This window comes from Telmatherina bonti, assembly GCF_933228915.1.
Source record: "Telmatherina bonti genome assembly, chromosome: 12".
Lineage (NCBI taxonomy): Eukaryota > Metazoa > Chordata > Actinopteri > Atheriniformes > Telmatherinidae > Telmatherina > Telmatherina bonti.
In genome coordinates this window covers 6,520,118-6,545,466 of record NC_136610.1, presented here as the reverse complement: position 1 = coordinate 6,545,466, position 25,349 = coordinate 6,520,118, and the positions used below count along the sequence as shown (strand labels likewise).

At 47.8% G+C, this 25,349-nt stretch overlaps 1 protein-coding gene across 2 annotated transcripts; it reads right to left on the bottom strand.

Moving 5' to 3' along the window:
- Positions 1-4,825: 4,825 nt before the first annotated feature.
- tbc1d9b (TBC1 domain family member 9b) lies at positions 4,826-24,185 on the bottom strand. 2 transcript variants are annotated; one of them, XM_079250283.1, is made up of 23 exons: positions 23,987-24,185; positions 21,022-21,132; positions 20,824-20,942; positions 20,521-20,752; positions 20,154-20,412; positions 19,547-19,754; positions 18,463-18,660; positions 18,240-18,386; positions 18,013-18,163; positions 17,504-17,718; positions 16,212-16,329; positions 15,707-15,909; positions 13,951-14,033; positions 13,714-13,843; positions 13,509-13,607; positions 13,363-13,431; positions 13,043-13,283; positions 12,899-12,964; positions 9,449-9,517; positions 9,188-9,241; positions 6,195-6,239; positions 6,026-6,117; positions 4,826-5,931 (listed from the first exon to the last, which is right to left on the bottom strand). In XM_079250283.1, exons 1-23 carry the CDS (start codon positions 24,102-24,104, stop codon positions 5,308-5,310), a joined length of 3,651 nt encoding a protein of 1,216 aa, XP_079106409.1. In that variant the 5' UTR covers positions 24,105-24,185; the 3' UTR covers positions 4,826-5,307. The 2 variants fall into 2 exon arrangements, with proteins under 2 accessions (XP_079106409.1, XP_079106410.1); XM_079250284.1 differs by lacking the exon at positions 9,188-9,241.
- Positions 24,186-25,349: the final 1,164 nt, after the last annotated feature.

The following is a 25,349-nucleotide window of genomic DNA, read 5'->3' as shown; positions in this document are numbered from 1 at the left end:
AAGTCCATAACAAGATTAAATAGGAAAGGGAAATGGTAAAATATAAGTGATAAATACATTAATCCATTAGAAGATATAAGCTACAAGTTTTTACCCATTAAATGGGCCCCGATCAATTTTTGGCAAGCAAAAAAACTTCATGTTATCACCTGATTCCACCTTAAAAGAGCATTAGGTAGGGTTCAGAATATAACTAGATGGCCTTAAATCTGTAGTATATGACTTTGAGGAATAAATTGTCCATTAGAAGATATAGGCTACAAGTTTTTACCTGTTAAATGGGCCCTAATTAATTTTTGGCAAGCAAAAATGTTTAAGTTAATGTCCAGTTCCATCTTAGAAGAGCATAGGGAGGGTTTAGAATATACCCAGGGAGAGTGTAATCTGTAGAATGATCTATCTGTAGTAAAGTCTTATTTGTTGTATATTAATGCATCCATAAGTACTTGTGTTTTATCAAGATTTAATGCATAATTAATTAAATAATGCACACTGGAGTTTTGATGCAAAGCACCAAGTCCAGTTTGATGAAATGAGTGAAAGTAAAGCAGCGTTTAATCAGGGACCTGTTTGAAAAATACATGTATAACCTATATTGATCATGTTTTTATAGTAGCAGCTCAAGATTTCTTCTTGATACAGTTTTTCAGGTAAATGTAATTTCAAGTTACCATTGTGACAAAATTAGGAAAAACTATTTAAGTGTTACACGTCATTGCAAACTGTAACAAAAGAAAGAAAAAGCGCCTGTACTGTATATTCCTAAAATATACATGAAAATAAACATATATAAATCTATAAAACTAATAATACTGCAGGCCATGCACATCGCAGCATCCATAGCAACTGCAGTAGCAACAACCTCGCGAGACCTGACAGGATCTTTGTAAATGATGGGCTCACCATCTGCGGGAGGAGCCGTAGGGGTCGGGTGCAATGTGAGCTGGGCGGCAGCAAGGGGCGGGGACCCTGGCGGTCCGATCCCCGGCTGCAGAAGCTGGCTCTAGGGACGTGGAACGTCACCTCTCTGGTGGGGAAGGAGCCTGAGCTTGTGCGCGAGGTTGAGCGGTTCCGACTAGATATAGTTGGACTCACCTCGACGCATGGCTTGGGCTCTGGAACCAGTACCCTCGAGAGGGGCTGGACCTTCTTCCACTCTGGAGTTGCTCATGGTGAGAGGCGCCGAGCAGGTGTGGGCATTCTCATCAGCCCCCAGCTTGGTGCCTGCACGTTGGGGTTTACCCCGGTGGATGAAAGGGTAGTTTCCCTCCGCCTCCGGGTGGGGGGACGGGTCCTGACTGTTGTCTGTGCTTATGCGCCGAACAGCAGTTCAGAGTACCCACCCTTTCTGGGGTCCTTGGAGGGAGTGCTGGAGGGTGCTCCTTCTGGGGACTCCATTATTCTGCTGGGGGACTTCAATGCTCACGTGGGCAATGACAGTGAGACCTGGAGGGGAGTGATTGGGAGGCATGGTCCCCCCCCTCTGAACCCAAATGGTGTTTTGTTATTGGACTTCTGTGCTCGTCATGGATTGTCTATAACGAACACCATGTTCCAGCATAAGAGTGTCCATATGTACACCTGGCATCAGGATTCCCTGGGCCGCAGTTCAATGATCGACTTTGTAGTCGTATCGTCGGACCTGCGGCCACATGCCTTGGACACTCGGGTGAAGAGGGGGGCGGAGCTGTCAACTGATCACCACCTGGTGGTGAGTTGGCTCAGATGGTGGGGGAGGAAGCCGGTCAGAGCTGGCAGGCCCAAACGTGTTGTGAGGGTCTGCTGGGAACGTCTGGCTGAGTCCCCTGTCAGAGCGAGCTTCAACTCCCACCTTCAGCAGAGCTTCGAACATGTCCCGGGTGAGGCGGGGGACATTGAGTCCGAATGGGCTGTGTTCCGTGCCTCTATTGCTGAGGCGGCCAGCCGGAGCTGTGGCTGCAAGGTCGTTGGTGCCTGTCGTGGCGGTAATCCCAGGACTCGTTGGTGGACACCAGCAGTGAGGGATGCTGTCAAGCTGAAGAAGGAGTCCTATCGGGCCTTTTTGGCCTGTGGGACTCTGGAGGCAGCTGATGGGTACCGACGGGCTAAGCGGCATGCGGCTTCGGCCGTTGCCGAGGCAAAAACTCGGGCATGGGAGGAGTTCGGCGAGGCCATGGAGAAAGACTTCCGGACGGCTTCGAGGAGATTCTGGTCCACCATCCGGCGGCTCAGGGGGGGGAAGCAGTGCTCCATCAATACTGTGTACAGTGGAGATGGGGAGCTGCTGACCTCAACTCGGGACGTTGTGGGTCGGTGGAGGGAATACTTCGAAGACCTCCTCAATCCTACCAACACGGCTTCCCATGAGGGAGCAGAGCTGGTGGACTCAGGGGTGGACTCTCCTATCTCTGGGGCTGAAGTCGCTGAGGTGGTCAAAAAGCTCCTTGGCGGCAAGGCCCCGGGGGTGGATGAGATCCGCCCGGAGTTCCTTAAGGCTCTGGATGCTGTGGGGCTGTCCTGGCTGACACGCCTCTGCAGCATCGCGTGGACATCGGGGGCAGTACCGCTGGATTGGCAGACTGGGGTGGTGGTTCCCCTTTTTAAGAAGGGGGACCGGAGGGTGTGTTCCAATTACAGGGGAATCACACTCCTCAGCCTCCCTGGTAAGGTCTATTCAGGGGTCCTGGAGAGGAGGGTCCGCCGGATAGTCGAATCCCGGATTGAGGAGGAGCAGTGTGGTTTTCGTCCTGGTCGCGGAACAGTGGACCAGCTCTATACCCTCTCTGGGGTCCTGGGGGGGGCATGGGAGTTTGCCCAACCAGTCTACATGTGCTTTGTGGACCTGGAGAAGGCATTCGACCGTGTCCCCCGGGGGCTCCTGTGGGGGGTACTCCGGGAGTATGGGGTACCGGACCCCCTTGTACGAGCTGTCCGGTCCCTGTACGACAGGTGTCAGAGCTTGGTCCGTATTGCCGGTAGTAAGTCGGATTCGTTTCCGGTGAGGGTTGGACTCCGCCAAGGCTGCCCTTTATCACCGATTCTGTTCATAACTTATATGGACAGAATTTCTAGGCGCAGCCGAGGGGTTGAGGGGATCCGACTTGGTGGCCTCAGGATTGGGTCCCTGCTTTTTGCGGATGACGTGGTCCTGTTGGCTTCGTCTGGTCGTGATCTCCAGCTCTCGCTTGAGCGATTCGCGGCCGAGTGTGAAGCGGCTGGGATGAGAATCAGCACCTCAAAATCTGAGACCATGGTCCTCAGCCGGAATAGGGTGGATTGCCCTCTCCGGGTCGGGAGTCAGGTCCTGCCTCAAGTGGAGGAGTTTAAATATCTCGGGGTCTTGTTCACGAGTGAGGGAAGGATGGAGCGTGAGATCGACAGACGGATCGGTGCGGCGTCTGCAGTAATGCGGGCTCTGCGCCGGTCCGTCGTGGTGAAGAAGGAGCTGAGCCAGAAGGCGAAGCTCTCGATTTATCAGTCGATCTACGTTCCTACCCTCACCTATGGTCATGAGCTGTGGGTCGTGACCGAAAGAACGAGATCTCGTATACAGGCGGCTGAAATGAGTTTCCTCCGCAGGGTGGCCGGGCTCTCCCTTAGAGATAGGGTGAGGAGCTCGGTCATCCGGGAGGGGCTCAGAGTAGAGCCGCTGCTCCTTCGCATCGAGAGGAACCAGTTGAGGTGGCTCGGGCATCTGGTCAGGATGCCTCCTGGACGCCTCCCTGGTGAGGTGTTCCAGGCACGTCCCTCGGGGAGGAGACCCCGGGGAAGACCCAGGACACGCTGGAGGGATTACATCTCTCGGCTGGCCTGGGAACGCCTCGGGATCCCCCCCGCAGAGTTGGCAAATGTGGCTGGGGAGAGGGAAGTCTGGGCTTCCCTGCTTAGGCTGCTGCCCCCGCGACCCGACCCCGGATAAGCGGCAGAAGATGGATGGATGGATGGATGGATGGAAGAAAAATGGAAGGTGTACTGGAGTTACATGACGCTTTTCTAGTCATCTAAAAAAACTGCCTTATATGGAGTTTAGTCTTTATTGTATTTTAATATTGTAATATTAAAGTTTGATCTGATTTTAATTGATGTTTCGCTCATCTTTACAGTTGACGTGTCATACTTACGGTAGGTTTTCCTGAAAATGTGCCGTAAAGCTGGGGATTATAGAATTTTTCCTGTATCAATGCTGCTGATCAGTTATATGGATAAATAATAACACACAGTTCCATACAAATAAGCTGATAACCACTGATAGTGCTGAATCAGTCTGTGTGACTGTGTGAAAATACAAGCACCAAACCAGCGACCTTCGTTCTGCGACGCTAAACCACTGCGCCATCGTGCTAAAATAATTTCATATGAGGAATTAAAGCTATTTTCTTTTATTATAGTTATTTTGATGATGTAAACACATTTTCTTCTTTAGTCTTCCCCAAAAATACGCCAACAAATGAAACTGGTTCAGAACTCAGCAGCCCGGGTCACCACAGCCCGCCCTGTTCTGCAGCAGCTCCACTGGTTCCCCATCACTTACTGCATTCACTACAAAATCCTGCTGTTCACCTCCATAACCTCTCCCTCCCGACCTTTCTCGCCTTCTCTAGTATGTTTTCGTCGTAACATTTCACTGTTTCTGATTGTTTTATGCGTCTTTTATCGATGAGTTTATTGTTTTATCTTGTAAGATGACCATATAAAATGTGTTATGATTATTTTATCTTTGAGCTTTTCTTTGAACTCTAAAACTGAAACGTTGCTGTTTCTGAACGTTAGTTTGGACAATAAAAAAATAAAATGAAGTATAAAAGAAGGCAAAAAAAAAAAGCATTTGATTTCCTCCAGTGTTTATTAGAGTACAGATCAATAACCGATCAATATGATGGATTTAAAAGCAGGCAGGTTAAAGTGACAGAAACACTAACGGTGAGAGGAAGTACACACAAGTTCTGTCATTAAAACAGGAAAAAAACAAAACAAGGCTTCAAAACAAATGTGGAAAAAAAAACAGACCTTTTTTTCTTCAAATCAATAAAATCAATAAGTTTATTGACGAGTCTCAAAGTTAAAACATCAGAAAACGGGGATGGAAATATCCAACCGGTGAGTTCACCTGTCAGCCTGTTTGGACCTGCAGACACCAACAGTGACTGATGAATGACGCGGTATCACACGTCGATCGCTGATGACGACTTTCTTCCCTCTGCAGGACCAACCAGCCAATCAGAGTCACCGTCAGCATGATGTCATCAGTTAAGGGTCAATCAGCAGCACAAATTATATGATGACACTGGCGTCTCACCTGAGACGTCTCGTGTGGGTGAGTCAGGTGATTTAGGTGGAATGCTGTGCGAGTTCGAGGTCAGAGGCGGAACTTGTTTGGCGCTCCACGACCCGCTGAGCCTTACAGGCGGCCATCTTGGCCTTAATGTCTCCCTTCCTCTCGAAGTAGTCGACGAGCGGCGGCTCAGTGAGCAGCGACGCCAGCACCTGCTCGAATGTGATGGACCAGTCCACATCCAGCACGCTGCCCCGCCTCTGCTCGGCGCCGATCAGCACGGTGTCGTCTGCGATGTCCTCGCACTGCAGCGAGCCGGAGCTCACCACCGAGTACGACGACACCGACGTGTCATCTTTGATTTCCTCGTCAGATGTTTGTGGAGCCGGCGACTCCAGCTGGGCGTCGGCCAAAGCCTGGCACACCTGAGCCTCCCCTGAAACGCCCTCGCTGGGCCCGCCATCCTCCGCCTCCTGTGGGCCGACGGGCAACGTCTGAGCTGTGGGCGGGGCTGGAGGCGTGGTCTCCGGCTTCTTGCTGCCGTTACCGAACTTTTTCCCGACCTCCCCGATGCGCAGCAGCAGGCTGGCCACGGTGGCAATGGAGTGATAGAGCTCCTGCTCCAACGGCTCCTCGCTGAACAGGTTGTACAGAGTTTTACACAACTCTATGAACTGCTCCTGCACACACACACACACACACACACACACACACACACACAAGTAAACACACCAGTTTACACACCTTTACCTGCTCACCTGCACAACGCCTCACCTGATTCATCCTTGGCAGGTCTTTGATCGTCTCTTTCTTGGGCTCCTTCTCTTTGGCCCACATCCGCAGGTAGTACCTATAGTCCTTCACCTCTGAAAGGGGAACAGGTGAAAGGTTAGACAGGACCGTGCACCTGACAGACCGAGGTCAGGGAGTAGTTACCATTTACCTTTCTTCTCCTCACCATCTCCTCCTCCATCCTTTCCCTCCTCACCTGTTCAGAGAGGAAGTCGTCATCATTACCAGCATCATTATGATAATCATCATCGTCATTATCATTACAATTACTATAATCACCAATAACATGATCATAACCATCACCATTACCATTAACTTCACCACCCTCATCATCCTCCTTACCACTTTTATCATCAACATAACCATCGTCACCACCATTATCATGATCACCACCACCATCATCATATCCTCATCATCATCAGAATCAGCATCCCAACAAAACAAAATTACTTCCAGTACAACCAGTCCAAGACTTAGACAACATTCATGTGACATAAAAAGGATCAGGCAGACTGAGGCGCACCTTCTTATGCAGAATGAGGAAAAGATTACATGAGGAAGGATAGGTGGGTGTTAAAAAAAGAAAAAAAGAAGTATCACTACACTTCACCTAAAAGGGGGGAGGATAAAAATGCACACTTCTGAACAAAATAAGCACATTTTCAGACAGTTACAACCATAAACCGTATAGGAAAGATGGACGGAGCCTGCGGCGGTTAAAAGTGAAACCTATGTGGGAGTACATAAAACTGCAGTTCCCCCTTCATCCACTCGGGGCTGTAAAACAGAGCAAATCCCCATAGACTCCCATGTTAAAAAGACCAAGTTCACGGCAGAAACAAACATGTTTACAGCAGAAATAAACATCTTTACAGCCTGGTTCAAAAATCCATTTTAGGTTTAATAGGTCAGGTTTACCTTCATGACAACTGTGGGGGGAGTGAATTTTTATCTAACTTGCCCGTTTAAAAGTAATTTAATCTCGAAGTTCAGCACATTTAGGGGCGTGTCCTTTTGATTGACAGGTACCCGATCTCCCGCTTCAGGTAAGAACGTAGAACCGCGGTTTTTAGCCGGTTAACAACGTGACTTAGCTTTAGGCCGCTTAACTCTGTTAGCTGGTTAGCTCCTGTTATCTCCGGGTTAGCTCGGTTAGCTCTTAGCTACAGGCAGCTCGGAGTTCGCTCGTTGTCAATCATCCACCATGACGCTCACAGCCCCCCCTCTCGGCTCCACCTCTTTGCCCATTTATGTATTTTCTGGGTGAGACGACATGCATGCCCCTGCCAAGATGGCGATGGTAGGAACCGCCCACCGAACTTCAATTCAGCTTTTTGGAAACCAACGGGTGACGTTACGGAGGCTCCGCCCATCTTTTTTTATACAGTCTGTGGTTACAACATGAGAACAAATGGGAGCGGGGTGTGGGTGTGGGTGTGGTCTCCCAGACACCCAAGTGAGGTCGCTGCCAAATGGAGGGGCAAGATCCGGAAAAGGCAGAGAAAGATAGAAGTGTGTGCATTCAGTGAGTCTGCGAACTATCCCCCAGTTCATCCCAGTCTGCCACCAGTTGATGTAAAAGTGGCCTTGAGAGCTGAGTTCAGTTTATTTCCACAGGCCTGTAGTGGGAGTGGGTTAGGGTGGGGTCAGTTTCCACCAAACCGAGTCGACAGCTTCTCCATGATGTTTCCTACCCACAGATCAGCTCCAGAACCGCCACCAGTCTGCCACCTGGTAGACTCTGGCAGTAGACTGGTAAACTGGTGTGTAAACTGGTGTGTTAACAAAGAGGCGGAGTGGGAACTGGAGGGAGAGGAAAAACGTCCGTCCTCTCTGGGAGCATAACAAACGTCACCATCACCACATCTTAACCACCATCATCATCACCATTATCTTCATCCCCCTCATCATCATAATAATCATCACCCTCATCATCATCACCACCTTCACCATCATCACACCACATCATAACTGCCATCATCACCACCATAATCTTCATCACACTCATCATCATCATCAACATCACCGATTTCACCATCATCACGCTCATCATCATCACCCTCATCACCAACTTTACCTTCACCATCATCACCATAATCACCATCATCATCATCACCACCTTCACCATCATCACACCACATCATAACTGCCATCTTCACCACCATAATCTTCATCACACTCATCACCCTCATCACCAACTTTACCTTCACCATCATCACCATAATCACCATCATCATCATCATCAACTTTACCTTCATCATCATCACCATAATCACCATCATCATCATCAACAACTTTACCTTCATCATCATCATCATCATCAACTTTACCTTCATCATCATCACCATACTCACCATCATCATCATCATCAACTTTACCTTCATCATCATCACCATAATCACCATCATCATCATCAACAACTTTACCTTCATCATCATCATCAACTTTACCTTCATCATCATCACCATAATCACCATCATCATCATCAACTTTACCTTCATCATCATCACCATAATCACCATCATCAACAACTTTACCTTCATCATCATCATCATCATCAACTTTACCTTCATCATCATCACCATACTCACCATCATCATCATCATCAACTTTACCTTCATCATCATCACCATAATCACCATCATCATCATCAACAACTTTACCTTCATCATCATCATCAACTTTACCTTCATCATCATCACCATAATCACCATCATCATCATCAACTTTACCTTCATCATCATCACCATAATCACCATCATCATCATCATCAACTTTACCTTCATCATCTGATCCAAAAGTTTAGGGTTTTATGTGATGTAATCTAATTCCTATGGCAGTAATCAGATTACATTCTAAACATTAACAGTCAAACTGCAGCGTGATGCAACACTGGCCCTGTGATGTCATCGCAGGTGTGACACCTGGTTTACAGTTTCTGTCTGTGTTGTTCTGAGGTACTGGTGGGACGACGAACTCCCCCAACAGCCCGAGCCAAGGTGAGCAACGGGTCTGATCCGGGTTGAAGCCAGGTCGTCCTGGAGACGGTTAACGGTTTGGGACGTGCAGGTGGGACACACCTGCTGTGACATCACTGCCTATGTGGCATCAGCAAAGCATCATGTCTGACCAAAGGACACAAACCTGATGTCACTTCCTGCTGCCGCAAAGAGTCCAGATCAGACAGGAAGGAAGATTCTGGAGGAAAACATCACAGGGAGACGACGGCGGAGCAAGAGGAGAAGAAGAAGAAGAGGAAGAGGAGAAAGAGGAAGCAGCAGAGTGAAACAATCAGATTGGTTCATGCAGATCAAACAGTTTGTGGCTCTGAAAGCTGATGATCAGCAGGAAGGCAGCGTGTGTGTGTGTGTGTGTGTGTGTGTGTGTGTGTGTGTGTTTACTCACCTGGTGGCTCGTCCTCCGTGAAGAAGTGTGCGGCCTCCAGAGCAGATTCCGCCTCCTCGGGACACAAAGCTGCAACAAAACAAACAAAACAAACAAATAAACAAACGTCACCTGCAGGAATGAATCCATGAAACAACAACTTCAGTTCAACACCTGGACCCTCATTTACCGAGCGTACCCTCACGTCTACCTGTACCTGGTTCTTCTGCCAGCGCTAACACACGCGTTGGGTCTGCAGGTGTGTGTGTGCTGGAGCATCGGTATCGGCTCCATACCAAGTGTGTGTACTCCTACTTGGTAATAATAGAAGTGTACCGATACCACAACCCGATACTACACTAGTCAAACCAGCGCAGATGACATGAGATGACATGCTTCTGACATGTTTTAAAAAAACATAAATGCCTTAAATGTTAAAATGTGACATTTTTTGTTTTTCACTTTTGTTTTTCTTTGCCTTTTCACTTTTCATTTTCACTAAAAGCTGGATCTTTGTTTCCAAATCACACATTTATAGTTGTATTTAGGTAAAATGTGACAAATCAGAATAAAACTTGTTAAAATTGTTAGATCTGTAATGTTATTATATCTATTGGTGAGGTAACTTCAGAAAGGATGGCTCATTTATTACAACCTGATGAAATCTTACACAGTTATAACAGCAGTAATAAGCATAGTCACTATAATGTTCACATAAACAGATCTGGTATCGGCAAATATCAGTATCGGCAGATATTCAAATTTCAAATATCGGTATTGGATCAGAACTCCCTAGTGCACCCCTAGTGTGTGTGTGTGTGTGTGTGTGTTTTGCAGGTGGAGCTGACGTTGATCATCTTGGCCTCAGTATTTCAGCTCCGGCCTGATCACCAGGCTCTGCCAGACGGTCGCCACGCCACTGTTTCGACGTCAGACCTTTCCAGAATATTCGGCTTCTATTTTATAAATCGGCTTTTCTGACTCCACTCAGTCATCCCTGCTGCTGCTCCGAGCTCCGGTTCATTCCCGTTCACAGGGACACGTCACCGCTCGTTACGACATTGCATCTCAGCTTCCTCGTGTCGTTTTTATTTATTCAGTCAAGATAATAGTTTGTTGTCTTTTTACTAAATAAAGATTTAGTCTCGTTGTTCAGAAACCACTGTGTCAGACAGGTGAGACCTGACGGTGATGGATTTCATCACCATACAGCTGATCTGTTTGGTGAGATCATATTGATTTCTGATCAGTTTCGTTCATGATTTGCGACTTATGTTATAAAGTTGTACTTACTACATTACGGTTAATACAGAAGCAGACTTTAATCAATAACATGAGATAAGATACATTATCTGACGATCAATGATGCATCTTTAAATGCACTTTGTCCATCATCACCTTCATCTGAAACCAACTCAGACAAAACCAGAGAGCTTCATGTGGTTCTGCTTGGTTCTGTCCTCCAGCTACAGATACTTTTCACTTCTTTCTGTTATCGTTTGATATCAGCTGAAGAATTTTCATTAAAGGGATGCTACGATGGTATTTGGAGTTTTCTGAGCTTTCTACAGTGTTACAGTGTTGAATCCTCATCAGACATGTGAACGACACTGTTTTTTATCACCTAAACACATGTTTGAGTTTGAGTTTGAGTTCCAGCACGCTCTCCGTTCGGTTTCCATGGCGACGAAAAACGCGTGGTTTTAGAGAGTTTTTTCTACGTGGAAATCCTTGTGACGTCCCGGGGGATAAGGTTCGGTGATTGGTTACCTTCTACTGGTTAACAAGGGCATGTACAAATACACCAGGCGGGTGGAAAACATGGGATGAAGTTATTTCCAACGATGGCTGGTGAGTTTACCAAAGAGAGACATCCTGCTGCATTCGTTGCTGTGGGTTGCTGTTTTCCACTTCGTTTTCAGGCTCTGATTCAGGTTCCAACATGTAGGGCTGTATGCTATGTGTTGACATGGTATTTTGTTTTTCTATTGAGTTCATATGAGCCTAATCCTTCTGTTTATGAGATGTTACAATGACGGTGAAAGCAGGTGCGGTGCGCGCTCCCGATGTAGTGCAGTGGCGGGAGGCGGGGCTTAATGCGGAAGAGTCTCAATCCACTCGTTTTGCCCGCAGGCTGATCTGACAGCCTACGGAGAGGGTCGGTCTGAAGTAAATAAAGCCATTTGTGACAATAACTCCATCAATCCCAGCCCTTCTGGTCTCAGAAATAAAAATAAATTAGCCTGAAATGCACAGAATAGTTCCACTTTAACCTCTTTAAAACAAATCTTGAGCACAAACAGGAAATGGACCATGTCTGACTTTGTCTGGGAAAAAATTAATCAGAATATTTATTAATCTTCAATTTGTTTGAGACAAAGCTGGAGTCCAGTCCGAAGTCGTACACCGTCTGCCTTGGTCCAAAGATAAACTGTGGAAGATAAAGACTGATCTGGATCCTGCTTGTAACCGTTGTAAACATTCCCCGGCTACACTCCTACACACGTTTTGGACCCGTCTAAAGCTGCATGGTTATTGGTTATTGGTTATTTTTGACACTTCCTCTGGGATATGTGAGAGAACTGTACACCCATCACCGTTCATTTCATTGTTTGGAGTGGTCCTTATGGACGCTTCCTTCAGCAAACACCAAAGATCTATGACACTTTTTTGCTCTCTGTTAGCCACAAGACTCATTTTATGTAAATGGAAAGATCCGAACCCGCCAGCATACGGTCACTGGACGAGAGAGGTCATGTTTACTAGGAAAAGATTAGACATACTATAAAAGGGTCAGTTGAGATATTTTATGACATTTAGCACCCATTTATATCTTATTTTGATAGTATGTCAGCAGATATTTCTGTATAATTATCATACATTGTGCTGTACATGTTTACACATGACCTGAGTGAGTTTGTCATGCTGGTACCTGGATGCTCATCTTTTGTATACATCAGTATTGTAGCTGATCTGGTTTGAAGGGTAAAGGGTGGGTGGGGTTTTATCCGTTTATTTTATGTTTTCTTTTGTTGTATATTTTTATGTTTGCTTTGTATGTTCTAAATGTAAAAACAATAAAAAAAATTAAAAAAAACAAATCTTACAGATCTCATCGTCTCATCGCTTCATTTACTGCACTTCTTTCTTTGTTTTCTTTGTTTTTTTTTCTTTCAATCAGGTGATTGTTTATTAACATTTATCACCTACTTTTACATTTTTTAAAAATTGAGCTTTAAATCTATCGTTTTTAAAATAAACACAACTGATTGAACCAAAGCAGGTTTTTGGTTTGCAAACGCAGTAGAAACGGTTTCTATCTCCGTCGATTTAGAACATGTGGGATTTATCAAAAACCTCCATATGTTTGGATATTTTCTCTGCGTGTAGTTTCTGTGACCAGTTGATAAACGAAGGACCAGTCTGGGGGACTAACTGGACCCTGTGGTCGCCTGGTCAGGTGAGTGATACCTGGCGGCAGGTGGAGCTTGAAGAGCAGTTTGAGTTTCTCTGTCAGGTCTCCGTGATACATCCCACCTGCACAGACACAAACACACAGATGGAACCGCCTTCTGCCAAACTGGGTCCGTTTACTGGACCTGGATCGGGACTCACTGAGTCCAGTGATGAACTCTTTGAAGTTGACGAGTCCGTCCTGGTTCTGGTCCAGAAGTCGGAAGAGTCGGGCCGACAGCGTGGGGGTGTGGCCTCCACAGATCCAGGAAGCAAGAGCTGAGTAGAGCTGGGCGAACTGGACCGGGTCTATGCGGTACTGCTCCAGGTACGGCAGGCTGGGGTCATGGCGCTCTGCTGCGGAGCTGCAGGAGCCCCAGTAACAGCTGGTCATGTGTTTGGACTGAACCGGGTGAGAGAAAGAGACAGGTTAGATACAGAAGACAGAAACTTAGCAGACAGAGACTGGGTCTGATGCTGACCTTAAACAGACAGTAGAGCTCCTCCAGCTCCTCGATGCTGAAGGCCGACTCCGTCATCATCGCCCTCACCTGCACACAGACGCATCGAGCTGAACCCCGTGTCCTCAGGTACATGCTAGCATCGCTCACAACATGCCAACACCCACCACACTCCTCTTGGCTGTGTCTTCCAGTGACTGGATGACCTTTAACCTCTGCTTGAACCTCATCTGCTCGATGACATCAGAGCGCAGGCTGCCGAACCGCTGCAGAGAGAACGTCCAGGATTTAGACAGAGCCGGTCCCAGTCTAATCGCAGAAAGGCATTTTAACCGTCATGTGAGAAGTTCCTGCAGATGACATCACTCTGACCTCATAGGACGACTTGATGAGATCAAAGACGTCAATCTCAGGTGGGGGTTCGTCTCCACAGGTCAGCAGGGCGTGAAGATGGGGGATGGGTGCAGCCACAGTCTGCTTATTCACAACGTTATCCAGGTACCTGCAGCACAGGTGTGATGAACTTTTACCCTCATCTACAGCCTGATCAGCTTCAACCTGAACCAGGTCCAGGTCTGGTCCAGTTCTGCACCTGGTCTGGACTCCTACCTGCCCAAAATGGTCATGGCCTCTCCCTCATCACTGCAGGACAGCAGGGCATCCATGTTGTCATGCAGAACAGCCAACGCCACCTGCAGGTCAGTGAGAAAACTGAAGAGAACCAGGAGCAGAGACCAGTTCTGTCCTCATCAGATCCAGACTAGAACCTAAAATTCTTCTAATGACACATGACGCTCTTAGTGATGAGGCTCTACTGGAGCTTAAAGACCTCAGAGCTCCAGACTTTCCCAACAAATCACTCCAATCTGCAGGCTTACTTCTGGTTCCTAGAGGTTCTAACTCCAGAACCTCCGGTAATCGGACCTGGAACCAGGTTGGCCTCGGGAAGCAGACTCCTGGTTCCACAGATCAACTTCAATCTTTCCAACCTGATAAATCTTACAGCCAGGTCTGGTTTGGTGACCCTGATCCACCTTCAGTCCTGCCAGCCGCTACAGGCCGAGGCTGCTGGAGGATGTCCCATGATGCACTGGGAGACGTCCCATGATGCACTGGGAGACGTCCCATGATGCACCGGGAGACGTCCCATGATGCACCGGGAGACGTCCCATGATGCACCGGGAGACGTCCCATGATGCACTGGGAGACATCTGGGAGACATCCCATGACGCACTGGGAGACGTCCCATGATGCACCGGGAGACGTCCCATGACGCACTGGGAGACGTCCCATGATGCACCGGGAGACGTCCCATGATGCACCGGGAGACGTCCCATGATGCACCGGGAGATGTCCCATGATGCACCGGGAGATGTCCCATGATGCACCGGGAGACGTCCCATGATGCACCGGGAGACGTCCCATGATGCACCGGGAGATGTCCCATGATGCACCGGGAGACGTCCCATGATGCACCGGGAGATGTCCCATGATGCACCGGGAGACGTCCCATGATGCACCGGGAGACGTCCCATGATGCACCGGGAGATGTCCCATGATGCACCGGGAGACGTCCCATGATGCACCGGGAGATGTCCCATGATGCACCGGGAGACGTCCCATGATGCACCGGGAGACGTCCCATGATGCACCGGGAGATGTCCCATGATGCACCGGGAGATGTCCCATGATGCACCGGGAGACGTCCCATGATGCACCGGGAGATGTCCCATGATGCACCGGGAGATGTCCCATGATGCACTGGGAAACGTCCCATGACGCACTGGGAGACATGTCCCATGATGCACCGGGAGACGTCCCATGATGCACCGGGATATGTCCCATGATGCACCGGGAGATGTCCCATGATGCACTGGGAAACGTCCCATGACGCACTGGGAGACATGTCCCATGATGCACCGGGAGACGTCCCATTATGCACCGGGAGACGTCCCATTATGCACCGGGAGATGTCCCATGATGCACTGGGAAACGTCCCATGACGCACTGGGAGACATGTCCCATGATGCACTGGGCTCCTCTCTGCTGTTCATGTAAAAATATCTGACATTGGATTTTTTTATTCATGTGTATTTTCTTTCCCATCCGGCTTAGAGAATGGTACCAGTTGACCTGGTTCTGGTTCTGCTGGGAGCCTTCTTTCTAAATGGTAAATGGGAGTTTTTTTTCTCTCCACTGTAACTTCGTGCAGCTCAGGATGAGTCTCACTAAATTCCATGACATCACTTGGTTTCTTTATCTGCTCTCTATGAATTGACATCATATAAATTCTGAAGTGTGAACTTGTGCCTCCATTTTACTGTAAACTGATGCTACGTCGTCACGCCCATCAGCTGGTTCGTACCTGGAAGATAACTTTGATTCCTTCGTAGAAGAAGCAGTCGACCAAGAGGACAGCGCTGTCGAACGGCATCACAGACAGGAAGAGGGTGAGGAACCAGGAGAGGCTGATGGTGGAGATGACGCCCATCTCCTGCATGTGCTCGTATAGCAGGGGGAGGAAGGCCCGGGTCAGCTCCTCAAACACCCCCTGATCTACCAGAGCTCCTGTGGGGACAAACCCAGTGAGACCCACCATAACTGGTCTGCACGGTCTTAACTCTGATTGTGGTTCTGCACCTGTAGCTGAACCTGTTTCTGGACTCTCATCTTTTCACCAGACCTGGTTCTGTTAATGATCCAGGTTGTGTGTGTTGTGACGACACCAGTCCTGTTATCAATCCTGGCCTTATCAACCACTTTTGTCTGTTTATGAAACCTTATTTAGTTTCTAACCTCCGTCTTGTTAACAACCCCCAATCTCCAAACAAGGCCTTGCTTCTGTTACAGATGTTGGTCATGTTACTGACCTACGACCCTGGTGTTGTAGTAGTCTGGCAGCATGCGCTCACACAGCGCCACCAGCAGCCAGAAGGCCTCTTCCTCGGTACAGTAGAGCAGCAGGACAGAGGTGACGATGTTCATGGCCTGATGGAGGACAGAAAGAGTCAGCTAAAAGCAAAAGATCTTTGTGGGCCAAGCACTGATCTTGATAGTTTGATGGAAAAGTTGTGATTTTCCTTCAGTTTTTCAGTCTTAGTAAAAATTATTTATTCATTTCTTATTTTACACACAATTACATAAAAATGATATAAAAATACAAGGTCAGAAAATTTAGATTAGATCCAGGTGAATCCAGGTCAAACAAGTTAATGAGCATGTGTGTTTGTGTGTGTGTGTGTGTGTGAGTGGTGTACATGACATGTAGTGTAAACAAGCGGCGACCTCCAGCGGTGAAAAGTGAAGCCTATGTGGAAGTCCACCCCCACCCCGCCTACCTCCATTAGCCGGTTAGCTCCTGTTAGCTCTGGGTTAGCTCAGTTAGCTGTTAGCTACAGGCAGATCAGAGTTTGATGCCAATCATCTGCCCCCACACTCACAGCCCCCCCTCTCAGCTCCACCTCTTTGCCCCTTTTTGTATTTTCTGGAAGAGACGGCATGCATGACGCTGCCAAGATGGCGATGGTAGGAACCGCCCAATGAGATTCAATTTAGCTCTTCAGACACCTACAGGTGACGTCACGGAGGCTTTGCCATCTTGTATTCATACAGTTTATGGTAAAAACGCTTTGAGTGATGAACATGTGACTTCCTGTTTAAGTGCAGCACATTTTAGACTAAAGTCTGAAGTTATTCTCTGGAAGACTTGAGAAAGAGCAGTTCTGTGAAAAAGCTTGGCTTGATCCGAGCGTAGAACTGAAGAACCAGACGGTAACGATGAACATGGACTCAGATGATAACGGTGATCGCAAAACCGTACAAAAATAATCAATATAGAACCTGACGATAACGGAGACTGTAGAAATAAACTAGAACCATGACCACAAGAGCGATAACAATAACCATAGAACCCGGTATAGAACCGGATGGTGACCGTAGAACCGAATGATAATGATCACGTACAAACGTTTTAATAAAACTGTTTTAATGTGTCTGAAATCTCTGAATCAGAGTCTCTCTGTTGATCGTTTACTGAAACCACCACAGGGATCACTGTGCAGGATGGTGAGGAGGAGCACCATCTAATGCAAAGAACCAGAACCAAACTGAGGAACAGGAAGTTGGATTTCTCTGCCCAGTTCATCAGATGTTTTTTTTTTACCTGACAGTATCCAATGCTGGGATTGCGGTGAGCGTAGGCGGTGAGGACGCGGCGCAGGGCGGCGATTCCCATCTCATTCTGGAAGGCTCTGTGCTCCGGCATCGAACGATGAAGGTCACGTTCAATCTCCTCTGTAGCCAGTGAAGACAGTCCCACAGCCTGCTCCACCAAGTCGCCATAGTAACCAGGATGTGACGCCATTTCATTCTGCGCTCCTGAAGAGGTGGATGGACCGGAGGAAAGGTGGTTAAATTCAGATTTATGGATTCCCGACTGGATGGATGGATGGATGTCTGACTGGATGGATGGATGGATGGATGGATAGATGTCTGACTGGATGGATGGATGGATGGATGGATAGATGTCTGACTGGATGGATGGTTGGATGGTTGGATGGATGGATGTCTGACTGGATGGATGGATGGATGGATGGATAGATGTCTGACTGGATGGATGGTTGGATGGATGGATGTCTGACTGGATGGATGGATGGTTGGATGGATACTGACCAGAAAACAGCAGCCACAGCTCCCCTCTCAAACGCTCTGGGATCCCGTTGAGGACCAGCTCTCTGGCTCTGGAGGTCCGGTACATGCAGACACCTCGACCAAACTCTGAAAAATGGATGTTCCACGCTTCTTCCTTCATCTTCTCCTTCATCTGCAGGAGAAAGGTGGGACGAGGAAGATGTTTTTTGTTCCTAAGGATGTGTTGTATCAGCGGGACGTGAACTCACAGCTTTGGGTCCAAGGTCCTCTGGAGCGTCTCGGTGGAAGAGCTGTAGCAGACCCTGGCTGGCGGTGGGGAGACCATTGTGGTAATGGCGCCCCTTGTGGACTGAGTCTGACTCTGCAGATGAGGACAAGGGGCCGCTGGAAGGGACCTGAGGACATTTATAGCATTAACTTAGACTGATCTGTGGGACAGTAAAGCCTCAGTCTGAGGTGTGAGGGACATACCGAGTGTCCAATCAGCGACAGAGGGTTGGTGTCCCCCCAGGAGCTGTCTGGTGTACGCTGTAGGAAGTCTGAAATCCGCTGGACCAGGAAGTCTCTGTCTTTAAGGTTTGCAAAGAGGAAGTTCATCTTGTTCTTCATGCTGATGGAGACGGGACAAGGAAGGACGCTGCTGCTGTCCGCCTTCTCCACAATGGACACCTGACAAGCAGAGGATCATAGGTAAAATGACCAGAATGAGTCTGAAAACGTCCTCATGCTGTGTGAAGCTGTTGTTTGTTTCAACGCATCAGGGTCCAAATAGATGTTCCACTGCAGGACCGTTCCTGAGTTGGTTCTGTATCTGGACTCATTTTCCAGCCTAGATCCAGGTCATAGCTTCAGATAGGCATACCTATAGAACCTGACAGAACCCTCACAGCCCTTTCACACTGGTCCGGTTCTGGCACGGTGCAGGGTCCCAAACCCAACTTCAAACTGGCCAGCATATTTAGACCAAACAGAATAAAACAGTTGGTTCTCAACAGGAACCGAAAGATAATGGTTCCTCTTCGTGAACCGTGACATCATTGGTGGACAGAGGCTGGCCGGTCCACAGCTGGTTCTGGTGCATAACCAGTACGAAAACCTGAGAGAAACTGGAAGATCATCGTCTTCCCAATCCTGATGTTGAACCACCAGGGACATCCAGACCGGAAAAAGTTGGTCTTCCATCACACACCATGGCATCATTAGTGGACAAAGGCTAGATCCCCCTACAGGCCAGAACGCAGAACTTTCTTATGGTCTGAAATTGCCAACCGGTTCAGAAGGAGGTTCTGGAACCGGCACCACAGCTGTAACCAGCCAGTGTGAAAGGACCATTACAGGAATCTAAAGAAGACCAGAGAGGAACCTCTGGAAACCTGAAGGGAACCAAAGAGGAACCTCTGGAAACCTGAAGGGAACCAAAGAGGAACCTCTGGAAACCTGAAGGGAACCAGAGAGGAACCTAGAAAGAACCACTTTAAGCCTTTTAAAAGAAAGAGGACTAGAACTCTGAATGTGCCCGAAGTACCAGCAGGTCCGGCCCAGTCCGGTGGTTTACCTCTCTCAGTGGGATGATGAGCTGACACAGATCCTCCTCTTTGCTGCTGAAGCAGATGTAGTTGTTGGAGATGAACAGCTGTCCGACCACATGCATCTTCGCAAACGGCGTCCACAGCGTGCAGTCCGTGTGTCCGTCCAGCCGCTCATCCTGTGTAAGCCGGAACATGGCCCGGTACCGCTCGTTCTTCGCTCTGGCATCGAAGTCTCTGTGGAGAGGAAACGGCGGATCAGGTCAACCACAGAACCCGGATCTGGTTATAATGCAACCACAGAACCCTGATCTGGTCCCGATGGAACCACAGAACCCTGATCTGGACCCTATATCATCACAGAACCCTGATCTGGTCCCGATACCACCACAGAACCAGGTTTTTGGACTTGTTCCTGACAACAATTTGGATGCTTTCCTCTCTTTGATCCATTTCTTCATCAGAGATCTGGAAGACTGATTGGTCCGACCACAGTCCAGGTTTCTGGTGTGATCGCCCTTCTCAGATGCCTCTGAGTCCAAAAAATTTCACAGGAAATTTAAGAATCTGTTCATTTTCTGCTTTGTAAAGAAAATAAAACCCATTTCAGACTCAGAGTTTGGAGCAGAGTGAGACCTCTTTAGTGCAGAGACGTTTTTTAGTGTCTTGCAGGGTTTCGGCAGCGAGCGGTCTGCGGCGAACGCCTCATTGTCGAGCAGCTGGCGCATGGCGATGTTGGCAAGCTGCTCCATCAGCTTGAAGGTGTCGTTGATGTTGAGGAACATGGAGAAGAAATGTTCGGTGTGACGGGTGCTCACACGGACACTCTCAGGAAAAACCAGGGTGGCGTTCTTCTCCAACTGTGTCACCTCGGTCCACGGCACCACCAGGGTCACTGAGGTCACAGGAAATGATCACATGATGGAGACAGGTCAGTACAAATAAAAAACAGCTGTGGCGTGGATGGCTTCACTAACTCTGGCCTCTGATTGGCTGTTCTTACCCTCCTTTCCCAGCAGGAAGGAGTAGAAGCAGAGGTGGTTGATGGACAGGTAGAGCCAGCCCTGCCGCGGCACTCTGCCCTTCCAGTAGCTGCACGAGTAGTAATTCACCAGCTTCTCCTCTTCCGGCATCCCGAAGAGCTTCCTCATCTTCAGCTCCGCCTCCCGAAACTTCCCGCTGTCCTCCTCCTGCTCTTCGCTTTCCTTCAGCCGATTCTCCTCCGCGATGATGCCCTGCGTAAACGACGCCAGTCACCAACAGAACCAGGACAAGACCTAAACGGCACCAACATTAAGGAGCGTACACAAATTTTCCCTTTCACAAACGTGACGACGTCTTCGTCGTTGTCGAAGATGGAGATGGTCTGCAGCAGGTTGGACTCCAGCCAATCCCAATGCTCTGTGATCTCCTTCCTGGATGTGCCTGCAAGACACAGCAGAGGGTTAAAACACAACCGGCTCACCCAGCCAACTGGTGGGATGACCCGGTCCAGCTGACTCACCGCAGGCGATGGTCCAGTAGATCTGAGAGTCCCCCGTCTGCAGCAGGATTCTGTACGGAGCTACTCTGGCACTGGAGTCCAGGACCACATCCAGAGTCCCAACCAGGAGACCTGAAGGCAAACAAACAGGTAAACATACGAGGATAACCTTGATAACCATGGCAACTGGGCAACAAAGATGCAGAGGAACCAACATGCTCGCCTCGGGAGGCGACTACCGCTGTTCGATGCCTGCTGGAAGACCGCAGTGCAGAACTGGTTCTATTCTGAGCAAGGCAGGTTTAATCTACACAACATTTCACGTACAAGACAAGTCAGTGTTTTACATGAATCATGAAAAGCATCACAGCCAGGTGAAGAGAGCGTTGAAGTTATACTAAAAATATAGAAAAGATATAAAAAAAATTCAAATAAAGTGGCTAAAATGTGTGAACCAGAAGTTCCAGTGGGAGGGATTAACTGGTATTTTCATTAAAACTGACAAATATAAAAGTTTTTAACATGATCTAAAGCAGCAGATTTTCAGCAGATCTTAACGCTGCCTTTATGTTTGGTTCTGACTCTGGATCAGGACGTGGACCTGACCCTGATAACCTGAGGCACAGGTGTCAGACTCCAGTCCTCGAGGACCGGTATCCTGCAGGTTTTTGTCGTCTCCACGCTCCAACACACCTGACCGAAATTTAGAAATAGTTTCACAAGAAGCTGCTGGCTCCATTAGATTTGAATCTGCTGTGTTGGCAGAGGGAAACAACAAAAACTTGCCAGATACCGACACTCGAGGACTGGAGTTCGATGCCGACGGGATCGGATTGGTCCATAACAAACCAGAAGATCCTGCATGGATTCTGGTCTGAAACCATTCAGAGCTTCTAACAGCAGGATTTAGAAACCAGTTCTTTGACAGACAGAAAACCAGTATGATGATCTGAGGACTGGAGTCATATGATCCACTTCCTGGTCCTAGTGGGGACTGGATCAGCAGCGTTCTGGACTAACTGCAGGGCTCTGGTGGACTTTAGGGAGACCTGTAAGGACAGCGTTACAGTAGTCTAGTCTACTAAGATAAAAGCAGAAATCCTGCTGAGTCATCAGTCCTTTAATCCTCCAGATGTTCTTTCAGAGATAAAAGGCGACTTCACATCTGTCTTAATGTGATGCTGAAGTCCAGGTCTGAGTCAAGGACTAGACCCAGATTTCTGGTCTTTTCCATTTAACTGAAGGCAGTTCTGGCACATCCAGTCTTTAATCTGATCGATGCATTTGATCAGTTTGGGTCAGACTACGGTCTCCTGGTGAGATGGTTGTGTAGATTTGTGTGTTATCAACGTAACTATGGTAACATTTATTTGTTTTTTAGTTTGTTTTTTTATCTTTTGAGCAAGAGGGAGCCTGCAGATGCTGAACAGCAGCAACCCCAAGATGGAACCTTGTGGAACTCCGCCAGTTGTTTTAGTTCACTCAGATTTTAGCTGAAGACAGACGACTGTCTGTTAAATAGGACTTGGACCAACAGCAGTGCCAGAAGGTTCTAGATCAGGGGTGTCAAACTCCAGTCCTGGAGGGCTGGTATCTGGCAGGTTTTAGTTGTTTCCCTCTACCAACACAGCTGATTGAAATCAAATGGATCCAGCAGCTTCTTGTCAACCTATTTTTGAGTTTCAGTCAGGTGGGTCAGAGCGTGGAAACAACAAAAACCTGCAGGATAGTGGTCTGACACCTGTGTTCTAGATAGAGGACTGGACCCGCGTGTAGTGGGGCAGAGGATGGGGAAGAATCTGCTTCAACAGACACCAACATCCCTGGTTCTACTTACTCTGCAGAACAGCTCGATTCAACGTTCCCCTTCTGTAAACAGGAGACCGTTTAAGAGATCGGGTTTTATACTTTGGGGTGAAGCGGTTTCCGCTCTCCCGGGGATCTGGTCTGTGGAGATCTGAGTCCTGTTCCGGAAAGCAGCAACTGACTCTGAGTTTCTGCTTCCAGATCAGTAGCTTTGAGACGGTTCAACCAACTCTGAGTGTCCTTAGGAACCACATCAAACCCATCGATGGAGCTATGATAACTGGAGTCACCATGGCGACCGCTGGGGTCCACTGTAGCAAGAGGTTCCCAGCGTACGAGGAGACAAAGAGGAATTCTAAGTGTGCTTCAGGTGGTATGCGACAGGTAGAGACTTGTAGAAAACCTGTCAGCAAGCCGGTTATGTTCGTAGAATCAGTTACCATGGTGACACACTCGGTGTTTGACTTTCCCTTTCATGACCTGAAAACCCTGAAGTTCCCTTAACTCAACGTAGTCAAGCGTTTCAGCATGACCTGCTTCCTGGAGCATTTCTACACCAAGGTAGTCTATGACGAACCGGTCCATGGTGATCTGGACCATGGTGATCCAGTCCACAGTGATCTGGACCATGGTGACCAAGCTTGTTGACCCACTCTGCCTTGACCTTTAACCTCCACCAGGTTAACACCACATGTTGCCACCAGATGTAAACAAACCCATCAGCTGGAGACACAGCTGACTTCCTGTCAGCTGATTGCTGATGACGTCAGAGAACAGCTGATTATACAGAAAATTTAATTTTTACTGTAGATTATTTTACAGGGAAATGACAAGAACCTTCTTATTCTGGAAGTAGGCTCTGGTTCTGGACCGAGGCAGACTCGAGGTTCGGTGTCGGTCCAATCTAATAAACCGGAACAATGTGAGGTGTGTGTGCTGCATTCAGGGCCTGTGAGCAAAGTGTGCAACTCTGAGCTCCAACAGTCTGAAGGAGATGAGATGGAAGTCTGGTTCCGCTGAGGAAAACGGGCCGAACCTGAAGAATCGGTTCATACCAGCAGATCCGGTTTACTGACCCGTGTTTCTGACGGATCAGCTGGTTCACAATAAAACATCTGCTCTCACGTAACATGGCGAAGCCGGAACACACGAACCGAGCCAAAACTTGGACCGAACTCACCAGAGAGCCCCCCTCCGCGGCCATGACCCCTCCTCCTCTGCAGGATGAAGAACGGGTTGGCCCGCTCGGACACCCACAGGGCTCCGGCCAGCAGCACCTCCTCCGGGGGGATCCACATGTCTGCCTGCCGCTGCGCACCCTCCGCCGGGGAACACCGGGGAAACAAACCGGGCTCGGGAGGACTTGGATGGACCCGATGTTGTTGTTTTCAGCAAGTCTGATGACTCCACATCACTTCCGGGACTGGCGTGCACGGCCACGCCTTCTTTACACGCTGCGTCGTTGCGTCACAGCATCAAATCCGTTACAGAGGTGGAGCAAAAGATGATGATGATGATGATGATACCAAACAAACAAACAAACCGAGTGTAATAAAAACTGTTTTATTTCCTTTTGCCTTTTATTTGAACATCTAAGAAGTAAAATTAAAGCAGAAATATGGGTAAAGCAAATTGATAATAAAGCGATAAAAGATCAACACATTTAATATAAAAACGCAGTTATGAAATTAAATGAAGTGAAAAATACTTTATAAATCCCCAAAGGGAAATTCAATATTGTAGTATATAATTAATTTGAGGAGGTCTTGTTCCAGAAGATGATGGCTGCTGGCAGGAATGATCTTCTGTATCTTTCAGTCCTACAGCGGACCTGAAGAAGCCTCTCACTGAACACACTTTGTTGTTTCTTCACTGTGTTGTGGAGAAACACACTGTGTTGTGTCTGTGTTTATTTAGTAAAAGGTAGAAATCAACAAATAAAAAATATTGTTTTCAGTTTCTTTTCTGATTTAATTTATTCTTAAGTAAATTTCCTGGGGTCTTTTCACAAATATAGAGTTCAGTTTGACCACGTTTTTGAACATCAAGTCAGGCTGAGAAGGAGCCAAAAGGTCAGGATGGAGGCTGTAGGTGCATCTTCACAGCTGTCTTCAAAACACCACGGTGGATCTTATTCACTGATGCTGAAACGGAGAAATGGCTGCTCCTCACTTCGCTTCATGTGAACATCAAGTAATGGTGGAGGATGATGAAGAGTTTATGCATTTTATTTATAAAATAGATAAAACTTAAGAACCACTTTAGCAGACTGACTGACCTTATAGTGAAAACAAGTAATAGGCTTACTTTTGATAATCATTTCTCTTGAATAACACCAACATAATAAATGTTTCCTTCAGCCATTTACTCAGTAAACAGTTCCATTAAACCTGAGCAGGTAATTCCCATGTTATTGAGGAAAAATAATCCCAGCATTAATTCATGTTAAAACTTACTGTATGTTCAAGCTTGTAAAAATATCTGGGAGTTGTATTCCTGTCATTGTAAACGTGTCTTTGTTGTATGGAGGGTGCATGTTGTAC

What these genes read in the sequence shown, in the direction of transcription:
- tbc1d9b (XM_079250283.1), bottom strand. Translation starts at nt 24,104, where the DNA reads ATGTGGATCCCCCCGGAGGAGGTGCTGCTGGCCGGAGCCCTGTGGGTG. An exon ending in CTACAACACCAGGGTCGTAG is followed by an intron (nt 15,910 to 16,211) that starts GTCAGTAACATG and finishes TTGTCCCCACAG; the next exon opens with GAGCTCTGGTAGATCAGGGG. An exon ending in AGCTCTACTGTCTGTTTAAG is followed by an intron (nt 13,284 to 13,362) that starts GTCAGCATCAGA and finishes CACCCGGTTCAG; the next exon opens with TCCAAACACATGACCAGCTG.